Below are 21,788 nucleotides of genomic sequence, written 5' to 3' on the forward strand. Positions count from 1 at the left end.
TTTTTTTTTTTTTTTTTTTTTTTCAAAAGATGACCTACCTGTAAGGGGATCTTAACCCTTGACTTGGTGTTGTCAGCCAGTGAGTGAACCAGCCATCCCTATATAGGATCCGAACCTGTGGCCTTGGTGTTATCAGCACTGCACTCTCCCAAGTGAGACATGGGCCGGCCCTGACACTATCTTTTGATGCACAAAAATTTTTAATTTTTACAAAGCTCAATTTATCTATTTTTGCTTTTTTCACATGTGCTTTTGATGTTGTATTTAAGAATTCATTGCCAAATCCACAGTCATGAAGACCCCTGTTTTCCTCTAAGAATTTTATAGTTTTAGCTCTTACATTTAGGTTTTTGATCCATATTGAGTCAGTTTTTGCATATCTTGTGAAGTGTAGGGGTCTAGCTTCATTCTTTCGCATGTGATAATCCAGTTGTCTCAGCACTGTTTATTGAAAAGACTATTTCTTTTTCTTTTTTTTTCCTTCTATATGGGTTGTACTTTCTTGCTTCTTTGCATGCCTCATAATTTTTTATTGAAAACTAGACGTTTAGGGCCAGCCCTTGGCTCACTTGGGAGAGTGTGGTGCTGGTAACACCAAGGCCAAGGGTTTGGATCCCTATAAAGGGATGGCTGGTTAGCTCACTTGGGAGAGTGTGTTGCTGACAACACCAAGACAAGGGTTAAGATCCCCTTACTGGTCATCTTTAAAAAAAAAAAAAAAGGAAAAAGAAAACTAGATGTTTGACTATTATAATGTGGCAACTCTGGAAATTAGTTTCTCCCCAGAGTTTGTTGTTGCCACTTATTGTAGTTGTTTGTGTGTGTTTAAACAAACTTTTTGAACTAATTTTGTAAAGTCTATTTTTTGTCCTTTATAGCCGCTGAAGTCTTGTTCCATTAGCTTAGTGGTCAGCTAGTGATTGACAGAGACTTCCTTTATCACCAAGAACAGTAACAACAAAAAAACCACTCCCAGTCTTTGCAGATTGGTTCTGTGTGTATGTTTGTTAGAGCCTGCCTTCAACTGTCAGCCATGCAGCTTACAACTCTGCATTTATCCTTCACTTTCTGCTTGTGCAGAGCCTGAAGGTCAACCACAGGCAAGAGCTTAGGAGTTTGTTGGGTCTTTTCTGAGCACGTTCCTAGCCCTGGGCATGCAGGTGGCATTTTAGATTTCCAGGAATATGTCAGAGCTTTTCAAAGCTCTCATTCTCCAAATTATCTCCTTGCTAGCCTTTCCTCCCAAGCTTTTTGGTTTGTATGTTTACCCCAACTGTCAGCCCTTACTCCAGACAGCAGAGGCTAATGCACTTGCCTTTAAATGTTTTCAAGGAGGGTTCCAAGTTAGACAAAATAAATGCAGACTCAGAGCTCATCCGTCAGGAAGCCACCAGACAGGTAGAAACAAACTACAACTTTTTGAGAATAAAGTCCCTTCATCTTCCTCCAGTACTAGGAACCTATACTAGAAATGTGGGCTGTTGTCTTCAAAGTGGTTGCTGAGCATGGGACAGAGCCGGCAGAAGTTAAAACACTACAAAGTTCTCTAACTGGGACTCGGGTGTGTGTGGTTTTTTCTTTTCCCCCTCATTAATCATTTACCTGGTTGTTATAAACTTTTGATTAGTTTCTAGCATTCAATAAAGTTGATTTCAATAGATTTTTGCCAGTTAATTCGCCGCTTTTGTGGAGGGACAAGCTTTTGGCACTTATTCTGCCATTTTCTCTGATGAACCCTATCTTTTTTTAAATGTAGGTTACAGCTCACTAATGAGTTAGGATCTACAGTTTGAAAAACAATGGTCTAATAATCCTCATTATCCTACGAATATATGAACTAAGCAGGTAGAGGACTTCCACTTTTTTTTTTTTTTCCAAAAGATGACCAGTAAGGGGATCTTAACCTTTAACTTGGTGTTGTCAGCACCACGCTCTCCCAAGTGAGCCAACTGGCCATCCCCACATAGGGATCCGAACCCATGGCCTTGGCACTGCTAGCACCACACTCTCCCAAGTGAGCCACGGGTTGGCCCAAGGACTTCCACTCTGAGGTCATATTGATTAACTACGTTTATGCAGACTTTAACAAGACAGTTTAATAATATAACCAAAGTGATTTGTTTCACCAACCTTCATATACATTGGGCAAAATCGTGGTCATTTCTCACCATGTCTGTTACCAGGATATCCAGTAAAGTTTCCGAATGGGGTCCATGTTAGAAGTGTGTTCAAGTCCACAAAATCCTTGCTCTTGGTGGTATACTGTGCAGTTACTTCTTAGAATGATGTCACTGATAGACTCTTCTGTTTCTCTGCTTCAGCTTTGGGACATCCGGAAGAAAGCAGCCATCCAGACATTTCAGAACACGTACCAGGTGTTAGCTGTGACCTTCAATGACACAAGTGATCAGATTATTTCTGGTGGAATCGACAATGATATTAAGGTATGTTTGATGTTTATGTTTCACTTTCACCTATCTCCACTCATAGAAGCAAATCTTTTTAAAATTCTGAGATTGTGGTATATAAACACTTAATTCCACCTGAAGGGAAGATAACTTTGAACTTATTTTCTTTCTCTCCTATCCCCATTGAGTTCCTAAATCAAAGTTGATTTGTAGTTCGTATAAATGCCATCAGGGACCAGGCAGTTAATGTAAAGTATGAAGTCCCTGGGAGGAAGACTGTGTAGAATATAGAGAGTGCAGACTCTGCCTAAAGACATTCAAAATTTTTTTCTTTTTTTATAACTATGTTGGGCTAATGAGATAGCAGTGAATGAATTTGTGATTCTCTGTCCTCATCTCTCATTGTGTGGTTTTTTTTTTTTTTTAATAACACCATGGAAAGGAAGTATTCTTTTTTTTTTTTCCTTTTTGTCTTTTTTACTGACCGGCAACGGGATCGCAACCCTCAGTGTTGCGCCTGCACCGCGCTCAGCCAGTGAGTGGGAACCGGTCTCCACATGGCATCCGAACCCCCAGCGGGAGCGCCGCTGCGCTCCCAAGCGGCGCACTCTCCAGTGCGCCACCGGGCCGGCCCATATATGTAGGAAGTATTCTAAGAATAAGAGAAAGTAATGATATTGGGCAAAGGCAATAGATCATGTGGCAGTACAGTGTAGCTCAAGCTTTCAAGTAATTGACTTGGGTTCTAATCCCAGTTCCACTATTTTCTAGTCATAACTTCAAGTGAGTTTGTTAACTTCTTTAAGCCTCTGTTTTCTCATATGAACAGCAAAGGTGGTAATAACAACAATAGTGTCTACCTCTTAGGGTTGTTGTGGGGATTAAATGAGGCTAATCCATTAGTGCATCTAGCAGAGTTCCCAGACGTAGCAAGTACCAGTAAATGGGAAGTGTTATTTGGGGGCTACACAATTTGTGTCTGCCTTTACTTACCGGCTTCCTTAAAGATCTCAAAAGACTTTGTTTGACCTTATTTTTGCTTTATCATGAGAATAGTAACCATCAAGTATTCAACTTCCTGTTTTGTCCCTAGAAATTGTACTATATTCCCATCCCTCCTTGCCATATTTGCTGTTACTGTGGATGAAATAGCCTTGCTTTTGTCTAAAGGTAGTCCTTTAAATGGAATGATTTCAACCTTTCTTCCCTTCTCTTGGAGCTCATGCCATCAATTTTCCCAGATCCTACTTTCAACCTTTTGTTCTCTTCTGCTTTTTACTTTCTTCTTGCTTAAGTCTCTTCAGAGGGCAGGGGGATCCTTCAGCCTCTCATCCCCTCTTTTTATTGCCCTATGAGTCTTCCCTTTCACAAAAAGGATGATGATGATGATAATGTTTTTATCATATAATGATGTTATCATCATCGTCATGATCATCTAACCCATAGTGCTTACTTTGTGTCAGGTGGTGTTTTCAGAGCTTTACATCTCAGAGCTTTAACATCATTAATTCATTTAAGCTTCACAACAACCTCATAAAATAAATTCTATTAACGTCACTTTACAGATGAAGAAACTGAGCTTGGGCCGGCCTGTGGCTCACTCGGGAGAGTGTGGTGCTGACAACACCAAGTCAAGGGTTAAGATCCCCTTCCTTACCAGTCATCTTTTTAAAAAAAAAAAAAAAGAAAGAAAGAAACTGAGCTATAAGAGGCACAACAACTTAACCCATTGTTACACAGCTAATAAGTGATCAAACTGCAGTTTAAAACCCAGAGTTTGGTTCCAGTGTCGTGCTTTTAACAGTTATGAGAAATCCCCTGAAGAGTTTAGTTCCAGAGTCATACTGTTGTTAACTCTTATTAGAAATCCCCTAAAGATTTTTCTGCATTCAATCTCGCTTTTCCATTCCTCAATTCCATATCTCCTGATCACCCCTAACAGTCTGGCTTCTGCTTCATTTTTCCACTGACACTATTCTTTTCAGGGTCACCAGTGATCTCTCTGTTGCCAAATCCAGTAAATCCTTTTTAGTCTTTTTTTTCCCCCTTTAACATAACCACTGTATACCGTAGACCTAGCATCCTGTCTTCCCTGAGTTCTGTGACTACAAATTGCCTACTTTTAGTAGGTCCTACCCTTTCTCAGATGCCTTTATGATCATTTTCTCTATGCATTCTTTAAATATCGTTGTTCCCCAAGGTTCTTTTCTAGGTGCCCTTCTTGCTGCATACATTTTCCCCAGACACATCTCATCTATTTCCATGACTTTGTCATCTCTATGCTGATGAGCACACTCCTAGGCCAGATCTCAAGCTTCAGACTCCCATATACAGCCAGCTACTCAGCATCCCCCACTTGAATGACTCATAAGTGCCTTAGGATTCATCATTTTAAAGATATTATTTAGATTTACATACAGTGAAATTAACATATTTTTGGCGTACACTTGTACGAATTTTAATGCTTGCGTAGATTAATGTAGCTATTTCAAACAAGGTACAGAACAATTTCTATTACCACCCAAATTTAATAGTATTCCCCTTTGTGTCAAACCTTCTCCCCATCCCTAACACCTCCCAATCATTGATCTCTTCTTTGTCCTATAGTTCCTTTTCCAAAATATAATATATATGGAATCATATGGTATGTAACCTGTTAAGACTGGCTTCTTTTATTTAAGCTATGAGAATTTGATGTCCTCATCACTGTGAGGATAGACTAGCCTAAGAATAACACTCTTGTACTAGTAAGTCTTTTTTACTATAGATAATATGGCTTACTTTGGGCTCTTTATCTAGACTGTTCCTGGGCCTTCTAGACAATTGTGCTATGTATTCCTGAAGGTATACCCAGCTCTCTTTTAGAATTTGAAAGTTTTTCATGTCTTCTCAGATATACACTGTGTGTTATACTTTCTCTTAGGAAAGGTTATTTCTGCAGATAGCAAATTCCAGTCATTGTCTGTTGAAACATACCAATTTTGCTCTGAAATCCAAAGTTATCTTAAATATGGGGAATGTATAACAGCAGTCACGTACAGCACTACTTTTTTTCTAAAATGTTCTTTCCTTTTTCTTTGGGAAGTCCCCTGATTCTAGTTATACATTTATATTATAACCATGTAGTCTTTTTCTTCCCAAACAAAAAAGTCTTTAATCTGTCCACAAACATGGAAATATTTCTGCCAGTGCTTTGTTTTCAGGGAGTTTTTTTTATTAGGATTGCATCCAGTATTCCAAAAATTGGGACATCCTTATTATGTACTTGATCAGGATCACTGCCTTCTCTTCCCAGCATTGGGAGCTTCCTCGTTTGTGTACTATACATATTGTTTCCTATTTTCCAAACTAAAAATCAGGATAGACTTTCCTGATCTGCCTGCTTATTACCTTAAAAGTTTTCAGACATGTAAAAATTGCATTCAAATGTATATTTAACAAATCAATTTGGGGGGGAAGAAAAATATTAAAAATTAAGATAAAATTAATTACAATTAAAATATTTTAGTAATAAGTGTGATGTGGTAATTTGTCCATTAAAGAAAGTTTAGAAAATGTAAGAAGAAAAGTTGGGAAAAAAAAAAAATCACTGTATTTTTGTCATTCAAATTCAGTCACTCTTGATATTTCAGTATATTGACTCCCAGTCTTTTTCTATATCTTAATGTTTTATATGTAAACATCTTAATATTCACAATTTAGATAAAATCTTATAAGATCCTCTTTTTTTTTTCCTTCTTGTCTTTTTTTTCCATGACTGGTAACAGGATCGCAACCCTCAGTGTCGCGCCCGCACCGCGCTCAGCCAGTGAGCGGACCAGTCTCTATATGGGATCCGAACCCTCGGCGGGAGCGCCGCCGCGCTCCCAAGCGCTGCACTCTACCGAGTGCACCACCGGGCCGGCCCTAAGATCCTCTTTTCACTTAATATATAGGTAGTCATTTGTCAGGAACCCCCATCCTACCTCAGATATTGCTGTGGCTGGCTCACTATTGTCTTTAGATCTCAGCTCAGATATTTCCTCTTCAGAGAGGATTTCCTAGACTAAAGTAGGCCCTCTGTTTGCTCTCTATCACATCACTCTTACTTTCTTCTTAGCACTATAGTTAGGATCACTTTTCTGATTCTGCTACTTAATTGCTAGATATGTAATCTTAAAGTTATTTTAACTTCTCTAAGTCTCATTTCTTATTATTATGGGAATAACCAGCCTACCTCATACAATTGTTACATGAATTAAATAAAATCAGTATTCCCAACACCATGGCAGACACATAGTAAGTGTTCAGTATATGCCAACTGCAATAATTTTCATCATTTTTTCTTTTATTATTAGAATATTCAATAGTTTAGTAAGTCATAATCATGTCACTGAACATGTAGGCTGTTTTATATGTATCACTATCACAACTTATGCTGTTGTGGGCATATTTTGTGCATGAAACTTTTTCTGTATTTGATTCCTTAGATTTCCAGATGAATATTAATATGATAAGTATAAGGATGTTTCAGATTTTGGATACAAGCTATCAGATTGTTTTCTGGCAGCAACAGTTAATCAAGTATTTGAAAGCCAGTTACTATAGTTATTTGTCTTCATTTTTGCTCCAGTATAACTAAACGATGTGCTAGAGAGATGGTCTCACATTTTAGAATTCAGTTAGAAGACAGTCTTCTCCCTATTTAAAAATACCCTGTTGTTAAATGCTCAGGGAGAGTAATTGCCCCTGGACCCAGAAAAACTCTTAATTGCCCTCAGGCTCTCATGAATTTCTTTAAACATGCAAAAGAGAGACTCCTTTTCAATCAGAAATAGCTCAGTTGGTTAGAGTGCAGCCTTTGTAACACCAGGGTCAAGAGTTTGGATCCCCATACTTGACCAAGGTCAAAGGTTTGGCCAGCCACCACAAAGAAAAAATAAAGTCAAATAGACTTGGAGACTGTCGAACCTGAAGAGTATCTTAAACATCTAATTTTATAGATGCCAGAAGGGTGGCCATAAGAGGTTAAGTTATTTGGCCAAGATCATATAGTCACCACTTAGTGGTAGAAGCATGGCCTGAGCTCTATCTCCAGATAGATAGATAGAGGGTGATAATCTTTTCACTCTCTCTCATTGCCTCTAGTCAATTAACAAGTACCTTTTAAGCACTTAGGGGCTTACTAGTCTTGAGCACTTGCTTGACAAATCATTACACTGCCTCACTGCATTAGGAGATGCTCCCTAAAGAGCTTGGTTTTTGTTTGCTTCTCAGTCTATCTCAGCACTGCCTGTCCTAAGAAAGGAGGAATAAACAGGTAATGGGACCCCCTTTTAAAATCTGAGGTAAACAAATTCTGTGTATATTTGTGAGTAAATATGTGGTTCCTGCTCGTCTTCTTGGGACTTTCTTCCTGGTGGTAGGATTGGGGAGTCAGGAAAATGAAAGAAGAAGAAAATGTGTCACTGCTTGAGGGCTTGAAGGTATGGCTGTCAGTACTTTGGCTGAGCTCTAGTCAGGATAGGAGGCTAGTTGGTAAATTTTTTTTTTTGGATGTGGTGGTTAAGGGACAGAATAGATCCTCACTGATTTCACATTCTCTGGTCTCATCCCTTCAGTTATCTGGGCCAGAAGGATCTTTCCAGAATGCACATCTGACCAACTCATTCCCCTGCTCTGAACCCTTCTGTGGCTCGCCAATGAGGGAGATAAAGTTTAAACCAGGCATTCCAAACTTTTCATGAAATGGCCTGTGCCTGCCTACCTCTCGAGCATCATCTGTGGCCTCTATAGTCCAGCAATTTTTTTTCTTGCCTTTCTGGTTTCACACATTACCTTTGCCTGGAAATACCCTTCTATTTTTTCTAATTAAAATATATATATTTTCAGGGGCCGGCCTGTGGCTCACTCGGGAGAGTGTGATGCTGATAACACCAAGGCCACAGGTTCAGATCCCATATAAGGATGGCCAGTTAGCTCACTTGGGACAGCATGATGCTGACAACATCAAGTCAAGGGTTAAGATCCTCTTACCGGTCATCTTTAAAAAAAAAAAAATGTGTGATATATATACATCTTTTCCTTCCAGACCCTGCTCAGATGCTTTGTTCTTCATGAAGACTTCTCTTTCTCACTCTCATCCCTGTTCCACAAGAAGTGAATCCCTCTGCCCCTGCATATTATATAGACCTCTCATTACTTGTTTATATGTCTGTTTTCCCTGCTAGACTAAATGCTCCTTGAGAATATGGACTGTGTATTTTTATCTCCAGCAATGCCTGCCACTAATCAGATACCCACATGTTCAGTGAACAGCTGATTAGGATATTTGCATAACATTTTGCTTAAATTAGTGCCAAACTCATTTTCTGTGTCAAAATCCTGGATACTTTTTGGCCCTGCACAAACAAGGTGTGCAGACCTTGAGGAGGAAAGTCTGGAAATACCACACAAGTGCTGTGAGGGGTGGCAAAGTGCATTCTCTCCTCGTTGTTACAAAGCTTAAGATTTCAACAGTGACTTCTCTGAAGAGGAGGAATAACAGCTTGAACAAAATGTCAACCATTTCAATCTTTTCTGGTTACTGAGGCAGCAAACGTCTTCACACAAAAAATGATCATATATAAAGTCTGTTGAGCTCCATACATGAATGAATTATTGATGGAGAAAGTGAGTTGTCTGCCTTATGTGTTGCTCTGGCATATAACATCTAACTCATTTCTGGATGAGGGAAAGTGCCTTACTTTAAGAGACAGCAAAAATTTTATTCACTTAGAAAAACTACATGGCAATATTAAATAAAATTTTGGGGAAATTTTGTATAATACCAATGACCTTGACAGAACTGCTGTTCTTTTTCTATATGACATCCAGACTATTTCTGTCAACTTTAATATATATTTTACATAATTGCAGTCAATGTAAATATAAATACTGTTTTGTATTTTCCTTTTTTGCTTAATAGCTTATTATGTAAACACTTTTACATTTGGTCTTCAGAGTTATTTTTAGGAACTGCTGAATAACTACCCATTATTTCAGACCTGCCGTGAGCCAGGCATATGTTAAGCATTCTTATTTGTAATCCTCACAGCAGCCATAAGAAGTAGATATTGTTATTCCTGTCTTACAGCCTAAGAAACAGGTTAGAAAGGGTTAGTGGCCCAAATGACATATAACTCTAAGTGGCAGAGACCAGTTCATTCTGACCCTAAGTCTCCACTCTTACCACTTTGCCATCCTGTCTTCATGTGTGAGAACTCATAGTGTTGCAGTGTGTTTATGAACTGTAACTTGATAAACCACCTATTTTCCCTATTTGACATTTAGGTTGTTTTCAGCTGAGCTGTTTTTCTTACCTTTCTTGACACTGGCAATAGTGAATCTGCAAGTTATTTTTCTTTTATTAAATATGCCTTTCCATAGTGTGTATGTATGTGTATGGTATGTGCATATACATATTATTGTGCTGTTAAATGAAAGAATTTAAGGATCTATTTTTGCATGTTTTCTTGTTACATACATTTTACATGTAATTATTATGCCTTTTTTTCTTTCATTCTTTTTTTTTTTTTTTTTGAGGCTGGCTGGTACAGGGATCCAAACCCGTGACCTTGGTGTTGTAAGTCTGCGTTCTAACCAATCAAGTTAATAAGCCAGCCCTATAATGCCTTTTTCAAATGAAATTTTTTTAATAGTTCTAATAATTGCTTTTTAGTGGCTAAGAATAATGGTTGAAGCATTTTAAGTGCTATTTAGTTTTTTCTTTAATGCCTAATATATTTTGTTTTGATTTGAAAATAACCTCTATAAATTCTATTACTTTTGTTTAAATTTTATGTTAATATTTGACATTCATTAGTTTGTATCTATCTAGTCAAACAAGATAGCTTCAGCTCCTTTTTTAGAAAGACAAGAGTTTTCTCCTTTTTCAGAGAAGTCCTGTATTTTGTGGTAAAATAATGTTTGGCGCAGAGCCAGCTATAGAAGGGATGCCAGTTTCTCTAGGCAGTTGACTCTTGAGTAATTCTATTTCTCTGCTGTTCTCAATTTGATTTCTGGGAGCACCTTTTTGTTTTTGCAGGTCTGGGACCTGCGCCAAAACAAGCTAACCTACACCATGAGGGGTCACGCAGATTCAGTGACTGGCCTGAGTTTAAGTTCTGAAGGCTCTTATCTCTTGTCCAATGCAATGGACAATACAGGTAACTTTGGAGAGGAAAGCCATCCCAGTGCCCATTCACTGTGGACCCTGAAGAAAGTGGGCACTGGATGCTAGAAATGTGTACTGGGATAAATAAGGGTCTAAGGAAAGAGTCAAGAGTATGGCTTACAGATTACACCAGGCAATTAGGAGAACATGTTTTAATGGGAAAAGGTTTAGATGAGATAGTCAAGAATCCAGGACTCTGGGCTGGCTGGTTACTCAGTTGGTTAGAGGGTGGTGCTGGTAACACTAAGGTCAAGGATATGGATTCCTGTACAGGCCAGCAACCAAAGAAAAGAAATCCAGGGTTCTAGTCCCAGTTCTGCCATGTAGTCCCTAAACAACTTTGCACATAACATTTCTTCCCTCTGAGCATCAGTTTCTACATTGATAAAAGGTCCATTTCAGCTCTGGTGTGCTGTGACTCCACGTAGGATGCAAGAAACTGTATAGGTGATTAGTTTAACAAGAAAAATGAGAGTCTAGAGCTCCATTCAGGGCATTTGTCAAGCATTTTCAGAAAGCACCAAGCTTGGTTGAGCAGTAGAACTGTTGTACTCTTTTCTGCCAGTATGTCTTCTCTCCTCGCTCCAGAAGTATTGCCGCAAGAAGAGGTCCTCATTAAAACATTTCACCATTCTGGGGCCAGCCCGGTGGCGCACTGCTACAGTGCGCCGCTTGGGAAGCGCGGTGGCGCTCCCGCCGAGGGTTCGGATCCCACATACAGACTGGTTCCTGCTCGCTGGCTGAGCGAGGTGCGGGCGCAACACACCAAGGGTCACGGTCCCGTTGCCGGTCCCGGTCCGGTGTGGGCGCGACACTGAGGGTTGCGATCCGTTGCCGGACACAAAAAAAGACAAAAAGGAAAAAAAAAAAAAACATTTCACCATTCTGGATTTACACAGACATACACTCTTGGCCTTTCTCTTTGCTTATTGTTGGGTCATGGAGTGGGAGGATAGGTTTACTATAGCAAAAAAGGAAGGTGACTTGTTGGATTATATGCTTATTGTTGGGGGGGGGGGCTTAGAAATGTCCCTGGTAAGGGCTGAGCCCGTGGCGCACTTGGGAGAGTGCGGCGCTGGGAGCGCAGCAGCGCTCCTGCCGCGGGTTCAGATCCTATATGGGAATGGCTGGAGCGCTCACTGGCTGAGCGCAGTGCGGCCGGTCTCAAAAAGGACAAAAAAAAAGAAATGTCCCTGGTATACAAGTTTATATGCTTGTCAGGAACTAAAATGCATTCACTAACATGTAACAAAAACAGTACCTAGCACTCAATGGATACTCAATAAAGGTTTGTTGAATGAATGGACATTCTTACCTTCTGACTATATTCTAATCTCAATGTCAGACTTTCATGCATTGCTTTGCCTTTTTATGCCTATATGACTCCAGGGGGTGGTATTACTTTTTTCACACTCAAATAAAATGACATCACTCAAATGTCACTGTAGGTATAGCTTTACTTACAATGGCTATAGCTACTGCTTACAGTGGATGTTTGTACACATACCCTGATTTCAGTGGATTAACTGTTGACTAATTCTAGCATTCTTTATAGTGGAGGAACAGTGAGTTTCCCTAAATGGTATTAAAATAACAGAAGAATTTCTTATTGTGGCTATAAAATAAAATTATGAAAATTCTTTATTTTTGTTTATTGCCTCCAATTTTTAGAACCTTTTCACATATATCATTAAATCTCCGAAGTAGTCTTATAAAAAAGAATAGGTGATTTTTCTCCTCACTTTTTTCTGATTTTTGGTACAGTGCTTTTTTTGATATATTTGACCTTTGAGAAGTTTAGATTGTCAAGTGCTCATATGAGGAATATTAGGAGAGGTCAGTGTTAAGTTTAAGTTTAGTTTTTATAGATTCATTGTCACAGTAGTATTAAGTCAATAGTATTAAGATTGTCACGTCAAAGCTTTGCAGGATGTGACTCTGAGTTGGCAGAGGAATCATTTGCAAAATGTGTTTTCGAAATTATAGTCACACGCATCTGCCTTCTGTTGTAAATTCCCAATATTGTGTTTGACATTTCCCCCTCCTACCCCCTGAGCTTTCCTCCGTGCCCTTCCCCAGTTAATGGGACTTGGACGCATTTTATTTCTGCTAGAAAAAGAAAAGAACCTTAACAAGTAGTAATGTGTCATGTTGGACCTCTTCCATCCAGAAAACAGCATCTGTCATTGACATGATAACTAATTTCTGCTGGGTTCTCAGGAGGCCTCTGGCTGTTAGTTGTTTTGATTGGTGGGTTTGTTTGAATTTGTTTTTCAGTGCGTGTCTGGGATGTCCGGCCATTTGCCCCCAAAGAGAGGTGTGTGAAGATATTTCAAGGAAATGTGCACAACTTTGAAAAGGTGAGTTCTGCATGGCAGAGGAGTTTTACTGTCCGTTTGATTGGAAGAAACATTTGAAGTGGTGCTAAGGATAGAGAGCAATAGCTTTGCTAAGAACGGGCTGTATTCCAGTAACACTGTTCTTCATCAAAACTTCTTGCCCAAAATAAAACTAACAGAGTCATACAGGAGAAGGCAGTCTCATAGCTAGATAATGATGGGGCCACCCCTCAAACTGAGGACTTCTGAGTTCAGTCCACCCTCTACAGGACACTTGTAGCCTTTTAATTCATTGGGAATTTCAGCTCTCTTAGATCAGTGTTTCATATGGGACCCAGATGGTCTTCCTTATCCTCCCAGTGATCAGCTATTAGAAATAAGAGAATACATTGCTCCCCTCGGTAAGCACCATAGCCCAAGATCTGAGAGACAGAATTTTTTTTTTTTTTTTTTGCAGTTGGCCAGTACAGGGACCCAAACCCTTTGACCTTGGTGTTACCAAACCACACTCTAACCAGCTGAACTAACCTGCCAGTGCAGAAATTATTTTCAAACTCTCAAATTCCCAGGTCAGCTCTGTTGAAAGCAGCTTTTCCCCTCAGAGAATTCGTTAATAGAGATTAATGTTTTTCTCTTGAGAGCTCATTGAGATTCAGTTTCATTTTATAAATCAAATCTTATTTTTTGCTGGGTTTGATTTTATTTTTCATCAAGATAAACAGAAAAATTTTAAATGAGGATCAAGATGAATGGAGTGAAGGGAGCCTCCATTTATAGGCAGAACAAAATTTTTGTTGCCACACCCAATCTAATTAACTATAAATTAAGCATTTTTTACAGTAAGTTTTTATATAGTGTAAAATAACGAAGTATGGTATTTTGGGCCACAGACTATAAGATAATTGCTGGTCATCTTTCTGGGAAGAATAACTTTAAAAAATTTAAAGTCTCTCAGTGATTCTGCAGTCTAGCAAAGAGGAGTTTGGTATGTTCCTATTCCATGGAGTTCTGTTTATTTGTCTATGTAGAATCTTCTGAGATGTTCTTGGTCACCTGATGGAAGCAAAATAGCAGCTGGCTCAGCCGACAGGTAAGGATTACTGGGTATCATGTAAAGAATAATGTAGCTATGCAGGTGTCTTGTCATGTTTAATACATGAAGTACAGATACAGAGCTAAAGCACACATAGAGTTATGGCTGTACTCATAGAGGAAGCCATGTGCAGAATGAAGGGTTTAAAAACTGTTGGACAAACACATTATTTTACCCTCCTTGGATATATTTTAGACCTGGAGGGTCAACAATTTCTTTGATTCTGTTGGATTCCTTTTGCCATCAAAGTAAAATTCAGACTCATAATCTGTCTCCAGTCTCCTTCATCAGATTCTTCTGCCATGCTTCAGTTCATTCAAATACATATTGAGTACTCACCTCTCCTCTACCATCATCTCTTCACTCACATGGAACTCTTTATTCTAACCTCCTTTGTGCATTCTTACCTCCTGGTTCTCTCTCATATCCCCGCTTATCCATTTCCAAACTCCTATTTCTCTGTAGTTACCACCTCTATGTTATGTCTGTGAACTTTCTCTAGCCCTGTCTCTCCCTTACCTCTCAGACATAACTAACTGTTCGTTGATCTGTGCTGTAGTCACACTTTATACATCGGACCTTTATTAGCATTTATTACATCTTACTGTCAGACAAACATAGTGGGGCATACCAACCACTAAATTATTTGCTCCTAGAGGTCAGAGAATGAATCTCAGTCGTCTCTGTGAGCAAGCACTTAGTGAATGTTACATGAATGAATTCTTAGCTCAAGGATGGCAGTCAAATTTTATCCTCTATATCAGCTCAGCTCTTGATAATTTGCTGCCTGTGTTGAGGATGATTCAGAGCTAGATCTGGGTCCAGTGGGAAGTGACATGATTGCTAGGTGAGGGGTATAGCAGCATGTGGACTAGGTATTTTACACTCCTGCATTGAATTAATAGACTAAGGCTTTTTTTTTTTTTTTCCTGGTGGCTGGCTGGTACAGTGATCAAACCCTCGACCTTGGTGTTAGCAGCATCACGCTCTAACCAACTGAGCTAACCAGCTGGCTCTATTGAGGCTTTCTTAGATATGAATTTAAACTAGCTCAGACTTTATACGCTGAATGAGAAACAAAAGGAAGAGAATTGTCCTGTTAGATGCTATTGTGTTTGGTATGTATATGGTGACCTGTACTTCGGGTGGAATCACAGATTAAATAGGGATGTCCAGGTGTCCAGGTTGATGACTACAAATGTGGGATGATAAAGAATAATGAGACCCTCTGATGGCAAATTCTGGGTTTAGCTCCCATTGGGAGATGTCTTGACCCTTTTTACCTTGACCCCAACCTTCTCCCCTTTAGAGATTCTCCTACCCTACTTAAACAAGCACCATCATATAAATGGAAAGCCGTTTCCAAGATAGCCGGGGCTCTCAGCATATGCTAGGGTTTTCCCCTATTTGGGTTCCTAATATTGCCATCAACAACACTGTGGCTTATCCCACATCTTTCTATTTGTGAGTAATGCTGAACATACTTGAAAATTTCAGAAGCCACTTTTATTTTCCCTGACAAGCTTAATGCCAGGAAAAAATGGACAAGTGTTCAGGTACTGGGGAGGGGGGGTGTCCAGGTGAATCACTGCCACATGGATGATTTATTTGAGTCCGGGTAGTTTACAGAGCTGTCTTGAAGAGGGAATCTAAGTGAATTTTAGTTGTCAGGTTACTAAAGAAGCCCTTAAGAAATAGAATAAGGTATCTTGCAGTCTGGAAGAGTATAAACCATTCTAAGTATTTTTACATAATTTTCACCAGAGATAGTGTATGTTTCCTTTGTAATTACGCTTTTAAAATATATTTGCATAATTTCTTTTTCTGACAAGAGCAGTTTATTTTTCTTGTTGGCCCTTTTTGACTTAATGTCTCCTCTCTTCCCTCTTTTCCACTGTTTCTTTAAACTTTACATGTGGAAGCATGGCTCTGGTCTGAGGAAAGCCTGCTTCTCTCTCTCTACCCACCGGGGTTGGCCAGGTTTCACAGGCCACCTCGCCAATTAGCCCCAAGTCAGCAAGCAGCTCTGTTACATAAGGAGCCTGGTTCCTGCCGAATGTTGCCATACCAAAGTAAGGAGAGGACAAAAAACCCCTCTAAATTTAGCATCTAATTGGCAGCCGTCAAGAGTGAGGCCTTAAAGTAAACCGTTGGAGATCTGGGGTTCTGTCTTTTATGTGCTGGAGAAATGTATCCTTCCCAAAAAACTCCTTTTCAGGTTGGCCTGGATTGGGCAGATATCCCCTTTCTATGTACAAATCCTCTCCTCATGTTCAAATTCTTGAGGGTTTCATGTGAAACCCTCAACAGTCTTATCAAGGACCATGGGAAGACTGGCCAGTGTCTCTGCAGAGAGTGATTTAGTCAACTTGGTGACTTCATGTGTTTGTTTGTTTGTTTGTTTGTTTGTTTGTTTGTTTGTTTGTTTGTTTGTTTGTTTGTTTGTTTGTTTGTTTGTTTGTTTGTTTGTTTGTTTGTTTGTTTGTTTGTTTGTTTGTTTGTTTGTTTGTTTGTTTGTTTGTTTGTTTGTTTGTTTGTTTGTTTGTTTGTTTGTTTGTTTGTTTGTTTGTTTGTTTGTTTGTTTGTTTGTTTGTTTGTTTGTTTGTTTGTTTGTTTGTTTGTTTGTTTGTTTGTTTGTTTGTTTGTTTGTTTGTTTGTTTGTTTGTTTGTTTGTTTGTTTGTTTGTTTGTTTGTTTGTTTGTTTGTTTGTTTGTTTGTTTGTTTGTTTGTTTGTTTGTTTGTTTGTTTGTTTTTAAAGATGACCGGTAAGGGGATCTTAACCCTTGACTTGATGTTGTCAGCACCACGCTCTCCCAAGTGAGCTAACTGGCCATCCCTATATAGGGATCCAAACCCGTGGCCTCGGTGTTATCAGCACCACACTCTCTCAAGTGAGCCATGGGGTGGGCTGCCCTGTGCTATTCTGTTTTGATAATGAGTGTATTCATAATAACAATAGCTATCATTAATTCTGTGTGCAGGGTACTTTGTATACATTATCTCCTTATTTTTCTTAACTATACTGTGAGATTGGTATTTTCTCCTTGATTATAATTGTCTAAAACCTTACTTGAACCCAGGTCTTTCTTTTTTTTTTTTAAAAGATGACCGGTAAGGGGATCTTAACCCTTGACTTTGGTGTTGTCAGCACCACGCTCAGCCAGTGAGCGAACCGGCCATCCCTATATAGGATCCAAACCCGGGGCCTTGGTGTTATCAGCACCGCACTCTCCCGAGTGAGCCACGGGCCGGCCCGAACCCAGGTCTTTCTGATTCCAGAGCTCATACTCTTTCAGTATGCCACTCTGCACTTAGCTGGATTAACGAGAACCAGTTACTTGTGCATGGCAGGAAAGAAGATAGTAGGGAGGTCACAAACATCAGAACTAAGGAGTCTAGAGAGATGTTGTATCTGCTTTTCTTCTATCTTGCTTGGAACTTTTACTTAGTTCCTATGGAGCCTAGCCCAAGAGAGCCGCACAATATAATTAAGAAGCTATTGTTTATTTGCATTTTAGACCAAAAGTGTAATGTTGGATCAGAACTAGGCATTTTATAATCAAGTACTGGTGAGTGTTGATTGAACAAAACAAATATGTAAATAATTTTTAATACCTGCTGAAAAACCACCAGCCCTTTAAATTTACCAGCAGATACTTTTGTATAGTCATATGAAGATAGTAGCTCTTTCCTTTATCCTTTTAACTGTGCTGATGTAAAAAGAAATGGAGGCCAAATACATATAGCAAGTTTTATTGAGCCAATGTGACGATTGCAAACAGGGAGATGCATAGTCAGGTCACTCTGAGAAATGAGTTCTGCAGAAGGCCAGCAGAGCTTAGCATTTTATAATCACAAGAAGGGGGAAGAATCAAAGGAGAGAGAGAGAAGGACAACCTTGCCTAATTACATTATCAGGTTTTCTATTGGTTGTACATGACGTATAGATTTAGGATTGTTACTAGGATCCATCCTACATGCAGGGATCTAGGGTAAGGACCACAAGAAGCATTCTAGGTTACTTTATGGCTTTTTGGTGCCATCCTGTCTGCTTCTAAGTCAAAATGGTCTAATGATAACATTTTCTAGGACAAGTAGATGTGACTACTGACTTATCCCAAATCTCCCAAGGCACTATAATTTCGCTGACTTGGTCAAAGCAGGTGAACTCAAGAATTTGCCTTACTCTGTATTCCCGTTTCTTACTCTTTATTCCTAGTTTCTAAAAGCTGGAACACAGTTTAATGAATATGGGGTGAATAAATAATTGTTGCTTCCATTTCCCTTAAAAACTTGTGCCTCCCACCAGCTCTGGGAGACCTTACCTTTGTTCTTCATGATACCTTGCAGATTTGTGTATGTATGGGATACCACAAGCAGGAGAATATTGTATAAGCTTCCTGGCCATGCAGGCTCCATCAATGAAGTGGCTTTTCACCCCGACGAGCCCATCAGTAAGTCCCTGCTGACTATGGGGAAAGGGAATGGTGGGAATTTCCCCAGAGGGCCCTTGGGAATACAGAGGCAAAAGTGGGCGTCTGTTTTATGTGAATTTCCATGCAAACAGTGTTTTGGCAGCTGGCTAATACAGGGATTGAACCCGGGACTTGGTGTTATCAGCACCACACCCTAACCAACTGAGCTAACTGGCCAGCCCCTTGCCAACAGTCTTTATAGGTATACAGTAACAATCTCACCGTTGTTGTCCTAAATGATAAGAGCAATGTTCCATTTTCTTCTTGATCCCAAAGGGGGATTGGTTAGTTTATTCCTTGTTACAGTTTACTTGTATCAAGTCTATGTTTCAATGATGTATTTAGATGAAGAATGATATTTAATATTTAGATTTAAATTGCAGCTTAAATGTTATTGGATAGCTAAACCAAATAATAGGCCTTGAATTTAAGAAGAAAATGTAACTTTCTCCAGGGCTAAGTATAACAAGCAGAAGTACATTTACAAAATGACCGGTACAGACTCGATTTCTCTCTCCTAGAATGACTGAGAAGGTTCATTTTCTTGGGGCTTGACTGACAAGGGACATCAGGATTTAGAGCCTGATAATGTATTTCCTGTAGCACAGTCACCCTCATGGTTTTAAGAAAACTTGGATTGAAAAGCCAAGCTACAATTTCCTGTGGATGGTGTTTAGGAGGGGAATTCAAACTAAATCCAATTGCTCTTCTATATCAAAATTGGCTCTTGACACAAGAGCCCTTGAGCACCAAGTCTTCTTGAGCTTTCATTATTTCCAGTTATTTTCTCTGTTCTTTTTACCTCAGTTCTCTCAGCATCCAGTGACAAGAGACTGTATATGGGGGAGATTCAGTGAAGATGTGGAATGGAAGACTCCAAGGCTGCTTGACTTTGAGACTTCAGACTGCATAAGTGGCGTCAAATGTTACCCAGGCTAGCTTCCTCCCTTCAGATGACCATTACTAGCAAGAAACAGAGGAGGCAATGACCATATTTCAACAACCACTTGTATCCCATTTTGCCAGGATGATTAAGGCAAGCTCCCAATGGCCTCTATGAAAACTATCTGCCAGATTTCAGGGACTGGTTTTTTTGCTTTTTTTTTTTTTAAATAGGGTTTCTTCAGAAGGACAGATATTGGTTTGTAGTTTCCTATTTTCTAATCCAAGCTGGAGATGGGGAACGTGACTGAAACTTGTTTTTTTGTCATCTTTTTTTTTATTCAGTAACTGGCTTGTATGATATTTTCTTTCTGTGTATCTGAGTCATTTTGTATTAAAAGCCAAATAGATGCCTTTTTTTCAAGAGCCATGTGGATTGGATTTATTGCTGTCTTTTCTTTGAGGCTTGATTGCTATAAATCAGAGCAGAGCATGATGTGGCCAGGAGATACAATCCATTTAAACTTATAAGAAGCTGTGTACTTGGATTTTTTGGTTGTTTTTTTTCCCCTCTTTTCTGTATTTTTAGGTTTACTCACTGCCATGAAAATGACAGAGAATATTATTTATCAGTAACAAATACTTTTCTCCTACTAGAAGCAGAGCAGCCAAGAGGTAATGAACGTGGTCTTAAAAGAGCCTGGTTCTTGTATACTTGCATGTGATCTTTAATGAACAGGGTCTGTGTCTACTCTCCCTTCAGAAGTACTTTTCTGAGCAGCAGTCCCCATACTCAGGGTTCCTTTTTTTTTTTTTTTTTTTTTTGTTTTTTTCCCATACTCAGGGTTCCTTTTTTTTTTTTTTTTTTCCGGTGGTTGGCCAGTACTACAGAGATTGGACCCTGGACCTTGGTGTTATCAGCACCACACTCTAATCAATTGAACTAACTGCCCAGCCCTACTCATGGTTCCTGAAGTGGGCAAATTTGGGGCAGTTTCAGCTGGCAGAAATGACATTGGCTAGAATGCTGCATCAAACTCAATTCAAATGGAATATGAGAATGTTTGGAAGGAACGTGATCATGACATTATCTGAGACTTTATGATTCTGCAAACTTGTCTGTCTTTTCATAAACTGACAGGGACATTAAGAAATGCTGTTAGTTCCCTTTTACCACGAAGACAGGTTTACTGTCCCCCTGGATCACTGGGTGACTGTGCCCAGCACACAAACAGGCACTAATGAATCCCATCTGGCACTGGGGAGTGGAATGTGTTTTTTTCTTTTTTTTTTTTTTGTCTTTTGTCTTTTTCCGTGTCCGGCAACGATCGCAACCCTCAGTGTCGTGCCCGCACCGGACCGGGACTGGCAACGGGATCGCAACCCTCGGCGTTGCACCCACCCCTCGCTCAGCCAGTGAGCGGGAACCGGTCTGTATGTGGGATCCGAACCCTCGGTGGGAGCGCCATCGCGCTTCCCAAGCGGCGCACTGTAGCAGTGCGCCACCGGGCCGGCCCAGAATGTGTTTTTTTTCTGAATCTCCTATGAGAAGAGAGGTCTGCACAGCTCTAACCTATGCTGAGCATGTTTGGTTTTGTAATTTTAGCTCACAAACCTGAATCATCTATTTGTCTTAAGTTAGAAGATATTACCATGGGTCTGAGGCATAATCATTCAACAATCACACCAACCCCTATTAGGTGGCAGGCATGATAGTTGTTGCTGATGACAGATAAATAAGGTGCTATCCTTGCCATGTTGAGAAATGAACAATCCAGTAGAAAAGACCATCTCAAGTCAATTACTTTTTAAAGGGAGCACATGCAAAGATTTATTTAACTGATTAATGAAGGAACCAGCAGGATGGTAAAGCTCACACACTAATTACTTCTTTTTTTGTTTGTTTTGTTTTGGTGGCTGGCCGGTACAGGGATCTGAACCCTTGACCTTTCACCAATTACTCTGAATACAGTGAATGAAGTTTGAATAAAGTGCATTGCAGGGCCGAACCCGTGGCTCACTTGGGAGAGTGCAGTGCTAGGAGCGCAGCAGTGCTAGGAGCGCAGCAGCGCTGGGAGCGCCGAGGCCTATATAGGGATCCTATATTCGGATCCTGTATAGGGATGGCCAGTGCGCTCACTGGCGAAGCACGGTGTGGGCGACACCAAGCCAAGGGTTCCGATCCCCTTGCCGGTCACAAAAAAAAAAAAAAAAAGATTTATATGTCTTCAGCAAAAGAAACAATTAACAGAGTTAAAAGACAACCAACAGAGTGGGAGAAAATATTTGCAAAATATACATCTGGCAAAGGATTAATATCCAGAATATACAAGGAACTCAAACAACTTTACAAGAAAAAATCAAGCAACCCAATTAAAAAATGGGCAAAAGAGCTAA

General features: G+C 39.7%; 1 protein-coding gene and 1 non-coding gene across 2 annotated transcripts in view; one reads left to right on the forward strand and one right to left on the reverse strand.

The window, feature by feature from the left end:
• Window positions 1-19,817, forward strand: part of SNRNP40 (small nuclear ribonucleoprotein 40kDa (U5)) — a 33,597-nt gene extending 13,780 nt beyond the window's left edge. Inside the window, exons 5-10 of the mRNA XM_008580888.1 lie at window positions 2,322-2,444; window positions 10,474-10,594; window positions 12,880-12,962; window positions 13,970-14,031; window positions 18,385-18,488; window positions 19,317-19,817. Coding sequence (XP_008579110.1) covers window positions 2,322-2,444; window positions 10,474-10,594; window positions 12,880-12,962; window positions 13,970-14,031; window positions 18,385-18,488; window positions 19,317-19,366 — 543 coding nt within the window. The 3' untranslated portion in view covers window positions 19,367-19,817. The remainder of the gene's footprint in view (window positions 1-2,321; window positions 2,445-10,473; window positions 10,595-12,879; window positions 12,963-13,969; window positions 14,032-18,384; window positions 18,489-19,316) is intronic.
• On the reverse strand, window positions 18,614-18,686 carry TRNAI-GAU. The gene has a single exon. It is a non-coding gene; the product is annotated as a tRNA-Ile (tRNA).
• Window positions 19,818-21,788: the final 1,971 nt, after the last annotated feature.

The sequence above is a fragment of the Galeopterus variegatus genome, unplaced genomic scaffold (assembly GCF_000696425.1).
Source record: "Galeopterus variegatus unplaced genomic scaffold, G_variegatus-3.0.2 Scaffold2190, whole genome shotgun sequence".
Lineage (NCBI taxonomy): Eukaryota > Metazoa > Chordata > Mammalia > Dermoptera > Cynocephalidae > Galeopterus > Galeopterus variegatus.